Source organism: Monopterus albus, unplaced genomic scaffold (genome assembly GCF_001952655.1).
Source record: "Monopterus albus unplaced genomic scaffold, M_albus_1.0 scaffold207.1, whole genome shotgun sequence".
NCBI lineage: Eukaryota > Metazoa > Chordata > Actinopteri > Synbranchiformes > Synbranchidae > Monopterus > Monopterus albus.
Genome location: NW_018128087.1, coordinates 656,239 through 670,397, shown reverse-complemented (window position 1 = coordinate 670,397; position 14,159 = coordinate 656,239). Strand labels below are relative to the sequence as shown.

The 14,159-nt window shown below is 40.2% G+C and overlaps 1 protein-coding gene across 2 annotated transcripts; it reads left to right on the top strand.

Annotated features, from left to right (window-relative positions):
* Nucleotides 1–14,005, top strand: phrf1 (PHD and ring finger domains 1). 2 transcript variants are annotated; one of them, XM_020618549.1, is made up of 20 exons: nt 6–102; nt 721–782; nt 905–1,034; nt 1,164–1,292; nt 1,595–1,791; nt 1,943–2,026; nt 2,543–2,676; nt 2,811–2,902; nt 3,193–3,371; nt 4,282–4,408; nt 4,547–4,671; nt 4,833–5,026; nt 5,350–5,472; nt 6,033–6,187; nt 6,635–8,486; nt 8,588–9,777; nt 9,897–9,970; nt 11,655–11,804; nt 11,961–12,089; nt 12,200–14,005. In XM_020618549.1, the coding sequence occupies exons 3-20, from the start codon at nt 950–952 to the stop codon at nt 12,341–12,343; spliced, it is 5,163 nt and encodes a 1,720-aa protein (XP_020474205.1). In that variant the 5' UTR covers nt 6–102; nt 721–782; nt 905–949; the 3' UTR covers nt 12,344–14,005. The 2 variants fall into 2 exon arrangements, with proteins under 2 accessions (XP_020474206.1, XP_020474205.1); XM_020618550.1 differs by lacking the exon at nt 721–782 and having other exon boundaries at nt 1–102.
* The last annotated feature ends 154 nt before the right edge of the window (nt 14,006–14,159 follow it).

The window sequence follows — 14,159 nt, the reverse complement described above, 5'->3', positions numbered from 1 at the left end:
AAAGCGCACTCGGCCATTTCCGCGTCTGGCCAGCCGGTGGTGTCACTCAATAACCCCGAAGACTTCCAATTAATCTCAGCGTTCCTCAGACTGTTTAATAGGGTAGGTTTGGAATTTATGTTACATGCGCAAATGTGACGTTGCAGTTATGCTGACTGAATGGAAAATTTGTGTAAATGCGCAGACAATGAATATTTTAGTACTTAGTCCAAATGAGGTTGAAGTTTGCATTCACTAAATTTAGCTATTCTGAGGCTAGCTACTAGTTAGCGTCATTTGTTCAGCAAAAACTGTGTTACCTTTTAGCCCTGTATCCTTGTAAGGGTGCGTATGTATAATGCGGATATCAACTTTTACACTGCATCTGTATCTTATTTGAGAGATATAGCAAGCATCCTGTGTGGAGCCTAGTTCTGTTCTTTGTTTACAAATGTAGCCCTAGCACATTCTGCAGGTTGCTGCTGGCTAGCTAACTTTAACGTTAGCTAATGTTAGGTAACCGTTGTTTGCAAGCAGATCTAACGTTAGCTAAATTATAAACTTGGTCCATTCAGACTGCTGGTTTACAGTTTCTTAACTACCCACGTTCTCTCAAAATGTCACTCGTGGTTAGCTTGAAAATCTCTTGGAATTAATTGTCAGCTCACTGTTGTTATTAGCCTACTACAGCTTATAGCTCTAGAGCACATGCGTAGACGTACTTTTCCCCTTTCTGCTCAGGGAGACGGGCAAAAACAGAAACACCTTGTCATATATTTCCTTAGTTACCTGTCCTTTGAACAGTGAGTAGATTTCCTTACAGATTCCCAATGCACGTTTTTGTAATATTCAATTAAACTTCATTTTGTCATAATCCCCATCATTATCTGAAGTTGTACTATATATCTTCCAAATATCATTTTAGAGAAAAGCTGTCAGAGAAATTATTATGCTGTTCCAATGATCAGCCATGGATGAAGAGGACAGCCAAGATGATAAGTTCAACCGCAGTATGTCCCGCAGCAAAGGAAAAGGGGCTGTGTGGGCCATCTCAGGTAATATGTTTGACATGTTGGTCATGTATAAGATTATGAGCTGATCATGTAATCAAACTACATTTGCTATCACAAGAGTACACAACCAAAAGCATACAAAAAAACATGTTTTGTTGTTTTTCTTTTTAGATGACTCAGACAATATTGAAGAGGAATCTGAAGAGGGAGAATCTGACAGTGGTGAGGAAGAAGATGAGGATCACCTAGATGGAGAGGAGGAGGAGGAAGAAGGGAATGAAGAGGATGATGGTTGGAGTGGTAACTGTGCTGTTGATTATTGCTGTCAGATGTGGTGGTGGTGGTGGTGGTCTGCTTTTTTTAGTTGATTATCATATCAGTATTCTATAGTTTTTTTTATATGTAGCCATACACTAGTCTCTCAATTTATCTGCTTTGTAACTTAAAAAATAGGCTATGGTCCTCTGTGATAAACTACACACTTTAAGTATGAAATAAGTGCATGGTTATTTGCAACACTGTGTGTTATGCTGCTGTATGCTCTAGAATATAAATGCAGTTTGTATACTATATGCACAATACATTTTATCCATTTTTATTAGAAGAGAACAAGGAAGAAGGTACTAAGCCTGAGGATGGAGCTTATGGGGGGACCTCTGCTGACCATGCAGGGATGAGCTCAGATGAGGACTCAGAAAAGTGTCCCATCTGCCTTAACTCATTCAGCAGCCAACCTGTTGCAACACCAGAGAGCTGTGAGCACTACTTCTGTCTCGACTGCATCCTTGAATGGACCAAGGTGGGTCGGACTTAATTTTGCATGAGCCCAAGGAAAAAGTACTTTGTTACAGACCTTATTTTTGACCTTATTTAAGTTCTGTTTTTAAAAAGCATCATTGGTAGAGGTGGAATGGCTCAGTATTAGTTTTTTTTTGTTCTCAACTATTTAGAATGCAAACTCGTGTCCTGTAGACCGTATTGCCTTCAAGAGTATATACCTAAGGAAATGTTATGGAGGCAAAGTGAAGAAAATGGTGAGTGTTTTCATACTTTAATAGCATAACTTAGGGAAATTTTATTTCCTCGGTCAGTTTACTCTAAAAACAGTTGCTTCAGAAAGTATACAGATCCATTCAGTTTTTGCACAGTTTACATTTTACACTTTTGAGAGGCCGAAAGAAATAATATTCTTGATTACCTCAGTCAATTCAGTTTGCCACAGGTGGACTCTAGTCTAGACACATCTAAAATAAAATGAAAGCACATGACCTTAATTTGGAGTGCCACATCAAAGGGCCTGAAAATGAGATTTCAGTTTTTGTTTTTTAATAAAATTGCAAAACTTTCTAAGGCTGTGTTTTCACTTTGTCATTTGTGGTTATTGAGTCTAGAGTGATGGGACAAAATGAGATTTATTCATTTCAGATTAAATGTACAATGTAATAAAGTGTGTAAGGTCTGGGTAATTTCTGAAGCAACTGTACATTTATATTGTCTGGACTAAATCGCTTATATAGTCTTGTGATTTTTGTGATGACTGCTTCATTCAGATCACAGTACAAAAGCCTGAGAAAAAAGGTCAAGAGGAAACAATAGATTTGGAGCTGGAGCAGACCAGCTGTGAGGTGTGTGGGAGCAGTGACCGTGAAGACTGCCTTTTGCTCTGCGACAGCTGTGATGCTGGGTGAGATGGATGTTATCACACAAAATAATTATTTAGTAATTTCCTAGTGTGTTATAATCTACTTTGTGCCTGTTTTACACTCTTAAAACCTTTTGTCAGCTGTCTTATTGTCAGAAGACATTTTTGTTTCATAGGTATCACATGGAATGCCTCACACCACCTCTCGACTCTGTTCCTGTAGAGGAATGGTTCTGCCCCGAGTGTGAAGCCAACAACCATCGTTCAAGTAATCTTTTAAGTTATTTGACTTCTTAAATTTATACTTGATCAAAGTATGTTTTGGACATGGGCAACGATTTTACAGAACCAAAACCTTTATATAAAGCAAACATGCAGTTTTGTAATAAACAAGATTTTACATGCTTAATTTCTTTAAATTCATTGTTCTTATGCATTTAACTCTTAATAAAAATCTGTTGCCCAAAAACACAACACAAATGAATTAATATAATACTCGCTTTGTCTGCACTCTTAAACATCCTTTCACAAGTGAGACATGTAAATCTTCTGACTCAGGGGGTTCAGTGGAAGAACTTAGGGATCCAGAAAGCCTACCGTCTACTGCCCGTCCTACCACCAGTCGTACCCAGCCCCGTGCTGCAGGTCCCACCAGAGCCATTGCCCGGACTCAGCAGAGTGAGAGAGTGCGAGCTAATGTCAACCGACATCGCATCACACAGGCACGCACCTCACAGGTTTGGCATGATGCTTCTGTCTTGGCTTATTTTGTATTTCACTTCAACAACTTATGCGCAAAGTTGGATCTAACAGAAATGTATTGATGTTGAACAAAGCCTGTTGTTGTGCAGATTAGATTTACTGATAACACTTACAAATTATTGAGTAGGGATGCACCGATGCTGATCTGGTACCACCCTCTCGTACTCTACTCATACTCATAAAAGTTGTCCTGCCAATACCAATTAACGGAAGCATTACATTAACCTCGCTCTGGCTGAGCCGGTTGTTAGGCGGCAGAAAATAAATTTCAGCAGTTCAGAGATATTTTAAGATAAGTGACAGCAACAAAAGTAAGGTCGACTGCAAGCTCAATTTCTCTGTTTGTGTGTGTGTGTGTGTGTGTGTGTGTGTGTGTGTGTGTGAGCGCCCCTCCCTCCTCCCCTGTAGCAAGCTACAGACATTCAGTCAGTTACATGTTATTCAGTAGGAATGGTGGCAGTGCTGTGTGGGTTATCACAAAAGGTTTTCAGGTAATTTACCCTGTTACATAGGATATTCCTTTTAATCACCATCAGAAAGTAAATCTCATGAAATTAAACTGTCTTTAAAGTCATTGCACTTTTATGGTAAGTGTAGAGTGTGTTTTTTTTTTTTTTTTTTTTTTTAGTAGAAACAGTGCATCATTAAGTACTTGTACGTGGTCTGAAAAAGTGGTATTGGTGCATCCCTATTATTAAGTTTTTGTATTAGAGTGAAGCACTTCATTGTCAGCAGAAATGGCAGGCATGTGTTTTGGGAATTTGTTGTGTTTGACTGAAGATTGAAATGCTGGTGCTAAAGAGCAGTGCATGTGTTTGGCATTTTAAACAACAGTTGTTTGTGAAATTGAACTAGTGGAGTGATACAATTTGTTTTTCTTACTAGTTGGCTCCAACATATCTTATGCGGTCCACTTGGCTAGATGAGACTATCAATGCTGTTGTGGCTGGGCTCAACATGCATGTACGGAACTTCACATCTCGTGTCCCATCTAAGCGCAGGCGCAGGACTAGTAAGTAGGCACATATACAAATGCATAAGAAATTCCAAAATATAATTAGCATAAAGGTAGGAAAACATTTGAATGGATATTGTGGCCTAAGAAGTGGAATGTTTGACATGTAGGATGACTTTATGATTGATTGAATAGGAAAGCGCAGAAAGGTCAAAAGCAAGAAGACCTCTGCTGCTAAGGGTAAAACAGGTACAGCTGCAAGTACAGGAGTTAAAAAGAGAAAACGGAAAGCGAGGAAGAGTAAATCCAGAAAAAAGCTGGTGAGTGCATCATCGTCAGTCTTGAGATTTAAATGAACTTGTTTTAGACATTTCAGTAGACGTATCTGACATGGATTGTGAACAATGAATCATTCATTTTTCTTGTAGCAATAAGATTCTTTTCTCTCAAGATAAATGTTTTGGCCTTGTTTTCCCATTAGATGGAGAAAAAGGCAGCCACTCCTCGAAGCCGTATTGCTAATAATCTTGGAATTGTAAAGGACAAGAAGAGCTCTTCACTTCCTACTGTATACCGGCCTGCAGAGCACACAATAAGTAGCATGCGAGCGGACATAGGCGCGGCATCCCTCTCTATCTATGGAGATGCATTTGACCTGGATCCATTTGTGGATCAGTAAGAGGACTTGCTCATATTGTAGGGCTGACCTGAATACATCAGATAATGTTAAATGCTCTGCTGTTTGGTATTTTGACATATCTATCCAATAAACTCCTTTCATCCCAGTGTGTACTTTGCTACAAAACAGAGATGTGTGATGCAGATAGTTTTTTTGTGATCAAATAAACAAGTAAAATAGTTTGGGTCAGTCTTATCATAATCATTATCATGTGGTTGTCAGTATCATTCATATAGTACATATGTGGATAGTGTTAATTTGTGTCTCACTGTGTTTGTATTGTTGAGCAAATGTGAATTGTTTTTTTTGATTTGGTCAGTGATGAGGATGAGCAGCAGGCCCACATTACATCACTGTTGGAGGCCAAGAGACGAGGGATCTCTCGCTCTGCCCTTCGCTCTCACCAACCTGTAGCTCGACCAGTCACCGCAACCCTTTCCAGGTAACATCCCTGTTTGCCATGAGGTGTAGGGTTAGGTATTGAGAAAACTATGTGAGATGAAAATGGTTTCATACTGAATTTATAGCTAAGTGAATAGCAAGCTTTGCTTATCAATATGTATGAGCTGTCTTACCACATCTGCTGCTGCATGACTGCTTTTACATGAGTCAATGTGTGCAAGGAATATAAGCTATATAACATTACTAAGTATTTACTGCATCATGGTTTAAGAATGCTGGGTTTTGTCATAATATCATGGTGTTCCTGCTCTTTATATAATTGCTCTTTATAACAAATTGCTGTTCATGGCAGCTTAAATCTTCTGGAAATATTGTCTTTTGGTTTACACATTTCTTACTTTTCAAATAAATGGTAAAAATCTGTTTCTTAGACTTAAAACTGATGGTCAAATTCAGAATCATAGCCTACAGATGTGCATGAATGTTTCTGTATTTAATATTTTATTGCAATGCCGTTGCTGTCTCAGTTTTTCTGATCAGGTTATGGTATATAGCTTGATAATGAAAGGTACATTTAAAACATGTCCTATCCTCTACCAGAAGCGGTATGGATGTCTCCCAGTCTGGGGGTGTTGTAGACGCTGCTCCTGTGCCTGACTTGTTGGGTAGTATCCTATCGGGACAAAGCATCCTCTTGATGGACAGCTCTGATGTCATCATTAATCAGGATGGTTCCCTTAAAGCTCCAAAGCCAAGTAAGTGTGTGTCTCAAATTAAAAAAAAAAACATTCTAAACATTGAGATTTAAGTGCTGTCACTGCATCATTGGAAATTGATTGTCTTCTATTTCATGAAAATAATTGATGGAATCAGTATATGGCATTTATGCTGACCACTTCATGTAAAATCTACATCTAGTTGCAGAGAATCAAATTTTAATCTTTTCTTTGGTGACATAAAAGGCCAGCAATGCTGCTTGTTTTCTACCACATGGGCAGTGAGTTATTCCTCACTCATTCTCAGCTGACTGTGTCTGACTGCAGCATTTACTGTCACTAATTTCTGTTTTCTTTCCCCAGCACTGTGTGTTTCTCTGAATAAGTAGTGTAAACAGTGTACTAGTGTAATCATCTGGGTCAGGCAAAAGAACCTAATTATTCCATTCCTTATATGTACATATAATTTATTTCCTTATTTTACAGTGATGCCATCTGCATTAAAGCCAAGTACCCATGAAAACAGTAGCTCAGAAGATGCCAGTATCGAGGTCAACCAAGGGATGTTGTCCAACCTAGGAGACAGTTCTCTGTCTCTCCAGTACAATGGAGATCTACCAGGTTCCTCTCATAGCTCCACAAACAGAACTTTGCCTCAGAGCCCTTCTCATTTACCCCCCTTCATGCCCACCTCAGCTAGTCACACCCAACCACCTCCCCATCCCAGTTCACTACCCAGAGGTCATCCAGGTTTGCAGCCATCTTGCCCAAACCCAGACTCCAGCTGCAAGGGCAAGGGAATGGATTCATCACAGTCCCAACCTAAAAATCTACCTACAAAGCCCATGTGGGAAAATGTATCCATGCTTCCTAGGATACCAAAAATTAAAAGGGAGAATAGTTCTAGCACAAATGATGACACCATTCAAGGGGGCAGCAATATAATTAGTAGTAGTAGGAGAAGTAACAGTAATCCTACCACTAGTAGTAATGGTTATACCATGCCTGAAATGGGCATGAACAGCCTTGCTGGGGACAAGAGTAGGCAACAAAGTATAGACCAGCATAAGGGCGGGGCTGAAGGTCAGGCCCAGAGGCATAGGTCCGACGGAGCAAGCTCATCATCAGCCTTCTCCAACTCATTCTCCTCATCTTCCTCGTCCACTGACTCCCCTGCTAGCCAGCCATGTTATTCCTCATCTTCATCAGCGGTGAGCTTCCGCATTAATTCCAGTGGGAACTCCTGGCATTCAAGGCGGCTAAACATCCATTCATCTTCTTGTAGTGGAGGCAGCATGCAAGAGCACTGGAAAGAAAAGGAAGATGAAGCAAGAAAGAGACAGTTGCACAGGGATAAACAGAAGCTGCTGGCATCACGTACACTGCCCAAAAAGGAACAAGACAGTAATATCTATGATCCCTTTAATCCCACTCTGTCAGAATCAAGTAGCTCAGATGGTGAAGATGAGACCTCGAGTCTGGAAAGCAGCTCCCAGCATGTTACACTTGAGGAGAAGCCTCCTAGTTTAGGAAACAAGGATGGGTTAGTGCAAGGCAAGCAGGACCTGGTTTGTGTGAAAACTGAAGCACTGGAGATTGCGGTTTCGCAGGAGGAATCAAAGAGATCTAATGCTCAGGAAACTACATCACAAAATGTCAGGTGCTCAGAGGAACATATAAAGGTTGAAAAAGAATCAAGATTAACAGATACTAAGGTTGAGAAACAAACAGAATTACTTGTCACTAAAATTAAGAAAGAACCAGGATTAGATGATGCTGGGGAAGTTGTAGATGATGCTGGGGAAGTTGAAAGGGGTGTTCACAGCATAAAAAAATATCTGATTTCCAAGACGGCAGACACCACCCCACCTGCTCATCACAGCCTGGATCTTTTAAAGACTGATGAAGAGACACTAGATAGGGAGAGTTTACAGAGTGTTGGAGCTCCCAGCATTGCTCTGTCTGTTTGCAAGAATGACTCATCAGCGTCCAGCACTGCTCCCAGCAAAAAGAAACTAAAGACAGAAATTAACTTGGATCCGACATCCAAGTCCCCATCAGGAGATGTGGCCCTTAAGAAGAAAACCTCCAAAGCCTCAACGGAGCAACGTTCTAGCAGTTCAGAGACAGACAGAGGCTGGAGAGGAGACCGTCATGGGGGCCAGGGAAGGAGGCAGACAGAAAAGAAGGACAGAGGAAGGAATTCCAGACAGTCAAGGTCCAGAGAGAGGAGGAGGGCACATTCAACCTCAGAATGCTCTCAGTCCAATTCCCCTGACAGGACTGGGAGGAAGAGACAGCGGTCTCATTCACGATCCAAAGACAGAAGGCGATCCAGGTAAATATCTAATGACCATGTGACTTTTAGACCTTTAATTAAGGACCTAGTTGTTTTCTTTATTTAAAGGTTTTCTCTGTCACTGATAATGTTTTTTAAAGGTCTGGTTCCAGCTCCAGCAGCAGAGAGCATTCAAGGAAGAAGAAGCATAAACGGAGGAGCAAAGAGAGAAATGATGGCAGAGAGAGAGACCGTGAGAGAGGCAGAGTGCCCAAGGATAAGAGACGTGGTCGGTCTCGATCGAGATCCAGATCCAGATCTAGATCAAAGGACCATAAACGTGGTCGATCTTCTTCCAGGTCACGGTCCAGATCCAGGGAAAGGAGGAAAGAACACGTGCCTCCACAACAACCCTCTGTCCCCTCCAGAGACAAGGTTGATTCACAATCAAAAGATAAGAGGAAACACAGGTCGCGGTCGAGCTCAGGAGAAAGGAGAAAAAACAAAGGATTATCCAAAAATTCACAGAAAACTTCAAGGTCCTGTGCTTTATCATCTAAAGACACAAAACTGCTACAGGACAGGAAAAAAGAGAAGGATATCGTTCAAAGCTCTGTCAAAGAGGAAAAGATGGCCAAAGTGACTAAACAGTTGCCCTTGTGTTCCTCCTTCTCTAACATTGAAAAGGAAGACAAAGACAGCCAGTTCACAATAGCAGAAATGCCAAAAGAGGTGAAGGTTGTAAAAGATGTTAGGAAAGAAAAACAATCTTTTGATATGTTTGAAGATTCTCCTATTACTAAACCAATTAAGAAGGAAGTGGACACCCCTTCTTTGGCAGTAACCCAGGGCATGGATGTGGAGGGAATGGAAGAAGATTGTATCAAGACTGAGATGTATGAACTCAAGAATGAGAGTTCTGAAATCACCACAATTAAATCAGAACCTGGTTCCTTAGAATTGTGCCACTTATCCCCTGTGACCTCATTGTCTTCAGTAACCACACCTGACAGTCACCAGAACGCAGTCTCTCAGTCTCACCCTGTGTTACTGGCCTCAGCAGATCAACCTAATGCTGCAGGGCTGTCTATAAAGGAGGAAGTTCAGCAACCCTCAGACCCTGATGAAGACTTTAGTGTTGATGTGATGCTTGACAACCTGGACTACGTGAAATCTGAGCACACAGAGGGCAGTGACTCATCTGTCAAGCAAGAGAAGGAAGTGGAGACGGGAAAGAATGAAGGAGATCAGGTATCAACCACTGTGGGAGCTAAATCCAAGACTCAAGTGAAGAGGGTTACCTGGAATATACAGGAACCTGAGGGGCCTCAACCAGAGAAATCTGCAAGCAGTAAGTGTTGAGGTTTTGGTTTGCTGTTCATGTTGCATAAATAGATAGCGCTCACATTCAAATATGTTTTATACCTAGCTCTCAGCTGTTGGTTCTTCTTCTTTTTTTTTCTTACACAGAACTGGCTCTGTATAAATTAAAACTTAAGCAGGAAGGAGCTCACAGACCTTCAACAGCCCAGACATCCAGTAAGGTAGGACTGAGCCACTTTTCAGTGTTAACCTAGAACTCTTTGCATGTTTCTTGTAATGTGAATAATGACCAGAGGGTGGCAGGATTTGTTTAGGTGGCCAAATGTATTGTTTGGGCCAAGCCAGAAACTTAAACTGATACTGGAGTATCGCAGTGGGCAAAGTAAAACAAAACAAAGCCAGCTGGCTATATCATCTATAGCCCTGCAATACACAAGGGTTAGGGTGTGTATTTAACTGTATCATTACACTTATTCATGCATTATTATGTATGATAAAATACATCATGTATACATGTAAATCCAAATCATTTTTGAATGACAAAGCTACGATTAGTCAAATAATTTATTAGTCGGTAGCTATTCCTATAATTACCTCCACCAATGTGGGTATTATGTTTTTACTGGCAATCTGGTTGTTTGGTCTATTCACAGCATAACTCTGAAAGTAATAGATGTTTTGGAGACATAGAGTATGGCCCACAGAACAGTGACTTAGATTTTATTGCTGATCCAGGTCATCATCCAGATCCAGGATTTAAAAAAAAAAAGAATTCTTCACCATTGTGAAATAAGGCCAGTTTTGATATTTTTGTCTCTAACTCCATACATAATGCCTACAAAAATTGCATGACGACATCCACATAAAATCTACCCCACACCAAAATGTGATCTGGATCCAAGTAATGTTCCGAATTTGGTCATCCCAAATGTTCCCATTTATAGGGCTTATTGAACACTTGCTACTATGAGAAAACAAATAATGCACTGAAATGATACATTTGTAACAAGGATGGAATCAGTGGATAGCTGGAGGAATTACTGGTCTATGTTAGCAATGGTGGAAGAGCATGTTACACTTGTCTAGAATTAAGATAGATTCTGGATCTAAATTCTGGGGTTTAGTCATGAATCAAGAGAGGAGAAAACTGTCACTTTCTGTAGATTAGAGACTTTAAGTGACACTATGGTTTTCATGAGACATCAGTTTTCCTGGGTGCACTTAGATTTTAGCAGGGCTCATGTGGCCAGGGAAGTAGAAGTGCTGGGTTCAGTGCCTTTCTGGGCCAGAGTAGAGGTCTGTGGAGGCCTGAAGTTCCAAAATGCCGTTCGAGGCTGCGAGCTCCGAAGAGATTCTTCATCTTCGGAGTAGGATCTGCCTCGCTCTTATGAGGGGTGGACTTTCAGTCTGGCCGGATCTGTGTCCAGGGCAATGGCTTCACCAGGGTTGTTCTGTTGTTGTGGCATTTGACAATGTCTCATCGAAAAGCATGTTTAAATTAAACTGATCATCACAGGATCATTCTGATGGCACCTTCAGAACTTAACAAATGATATAACTTAAGTAAACTTGGCATTCGACTTTGCTACCAAAAATTTTCTTTGTCTACAAACTTCACTACAAAATCACACAAATTTTGGTGTGCATTTAACTTCAGGTCGGCTTGTCCGCTGTGTTAGACTATAAAAACTCAAAAATCACTATAATGTTGATAAATAATGGCATGGCATTATGGGTACCGTGAGCTGCCTTGGCAGAGGTTTGTGCTGGGAGTGCTGTCTGGTTGGTTGTTTGTTATTTTTCAGGTAAAACACTAAGGATTTGTTCTTGATTGTCTTTATTATCATGTGTGATAGTTACTATCTTTTAGCATTTTGTTAACATAATCTCCTGTGACTTTCACAGGATGTCACTGGAGCTGTCAGTGACCCATCCAAGAAAGGCGCTGTTGGCTCGCTCTGTACTTTCTCTAGTGTTGATGGCCTACTTCCTGAAGGCTTATCAGCCACTGGACAAGGAGAGGCAGAGGAAGGGGATCTGTCGAGGAAAGACAAGGTGAAAATGGCTTTTAAATGTTTATGTTTAAGCTTTGATCTAAATGTTTGGGGTAATCATACCATCTTTGGGTTTTCAACAAATATTTCATTAAAACTCCTGCCTTCTGTTTGAAATCTATGAAAATCATAAGTAATGTTTTACTCATGCCAACAGTATTTGAAAAAGCTGCACATGCAGGAGAGAGCTATAGAGGAAGTGAAGCTAGCTATCAAGCCTTTCTACCAGAAGAGAGACATCAATAAGGATGAATACAAAGAGATTCTGCGCAAGGCCGTCCAGAAGGTGGGTTAAAACTGACCAACAACTTAAAGCCCTAACAGGCTGTGAAACTAAAAATGAACTCAAAACAGGTTGAATTTTGTCTGAATTTATTTTGTGTTCATGGTCATCAGGTGTGCCACAGTAAGAGCGGTGAGATCAACCCAGTGAAGGTGGGCAATCTGGTCAAAGCATATGTGGACAAATACAAACATGCTAGGAAACATAAGAAAGGGGAGGACTTAGGGGAGCTACCAGAGGTACAGAAAACCTTTTGACAGCCCAGGAGGATGCGTGAAGTACAGGCAAGGACAGCTGAACCCACCCCAAACACTCATTCATGTTTTGTTTTGAGTCTTACCATGGGTGTGATCTCTGTGATATACCCAGTGTTACTGTTAACTAGGTTTGCTCGCCACTTCAAGTTGGAACATTTTCTATAATGACAAACTTTCTATTTCTATGGAATTTTGACAATAACGTTTTTCACTAATCACTTGATTTGCAACTGTCGGTGTCTTGTGCTTGGACTGTTACTGCCAGGCGCTGGTCTTTGTGTGTAGTACAGCTCAAACTTCATAGGATGCTTTGAGATTGTGCCTTAAAGAGGCAAATCTCAGACGTTCCCATGAAGTGATAAATCAGGTAGCTTTCTCCACAGGCACATCACCGGGAGGATGCAGCATGGGCTTTGAGCTTTTTATGACTTCTTTCTTTATGTGAGGGAAGGGGTATGTATCAGCGGTAAAGCTCATTTTGTGGATTAACAAGAGGTGTAAAAGTATGCAGAGTATGCATAATACGTTTGTCACATTAAGGAAAGACATTGTTATGCAATTTTTGTAGAAAATGTTTCAATAGGGAAATTAAACCGTTTTAGATTTGGTTGTAAATAATATAGATTTGATATATACACATACATATGCTCTGTTCATTTATGTTTCTTGTTTGAATTTGTTTTGCATTTGAAAGCCTCTAGGTCTTCCACATCTGTAATACCCATGTTTAATGAGATAAATCTAGTCCAGTGTCCAGGTGAAGTCCACATCGGCCCATTGAAATCAAAGTTGGAGTCACTGTCCTCAGTAACAGCCTCTCCTATTTAGGCATGCTTGTTTGTTTTTTACTTTCAGAAGTTCTTTGAATCTCAGCATTATCCTTTTTTTCAACCCATGACTGGAATGTAGAAAGCCACATTTTGGAGAACAAGGTAATCTTTTTGTTTTTGTGCCAAACAAGTAAAAAAAAATGCATAATTTCCCAGAATAAATGATTTAATTTATTTGTTTGAACTTTCAGTTTTTAAATAATGGAGATATAGATTTTACTTTGAAGTGAAAAGGATTATAAGAAGTATCTCAATGGCTGCCCCTCATTATCTCAGGTTTTCTTGATTTTGTCACTGTTTGACCAGGTGCTCTTTTGCATTTAATGTTAATAAAAAGTTTATTTTATTGGCATAATCCCATGGCTTTGAGAGATCAGTTTAGTCCATATATTAGAATAATAATGGGATATCGTGTAAAATGCAGCAATTTCCAATATAGGTGTGATAGAAGCAAACGCATTTAGTTGGGAACTTGAAGAAAACATTCAGTGTAAGCCTTGAAGTACTTGAATACAGCCTCATTATGGCTGCTTTGGCAATGGGTCCTTAGCCTAAATCTTCGCTACTCTGCAAAGCTTTCTTTAACAAAAACTCATTTCTGCTTATTCTCCATGCTGTAATAGCTGCCTACTGTAAAGATTCATCGGGTGGGTGGTTGTGTTTGCCTTGTCTTCTGTCATCACTTTTAATTTGGCTTCATAAACCCCTGGACTGGAAGAATCGAAAGATTCAGGTGCTCGTTATCTGAATGTATTTCACTTTTATCTGTGTTTACTTGATCAAACAGACCAGGTGTTTCTAAGAGGGAACACAATAAAGTATGATAATTAGGGTTTTGTCTCACTTTAATTCAAGTACTTACATTTTCTTGTCATATTTCTATTTTAAAGATTTGGTGCTTGGAGTCATAGTAGTTGCTACATGCACTTTGGTCGCCACTAACTGAAAGCTGCCTCTTCTTAGTTATTCAGGAATGATGTTTTATT

Excerpts from the sequence above, each read along its gene's own strand:
- phrf1 (XM_020618550.1), top strand. The coding sequence starts at position 950 with ATGGATGAAGAGGACAGCCAAGATGATAAGTTCAACCGCAGTATGTCC. Across the intron at positions 3,372-4,281 it reads CACAGGCACGCACCTCACAG|TTGGCTCCAACATATCTTAT; the intron begins GTTTGGCATGAT and ends TTTTCTTACTAG. Across the intron at positions 9,778-9,896 it reads ACCAGAGAAATCTGCAAGCA|AACTGGCTCTGTATAAATTA; the intron begins GTAAGTGTTGAG and ends TTTCTTACACAG.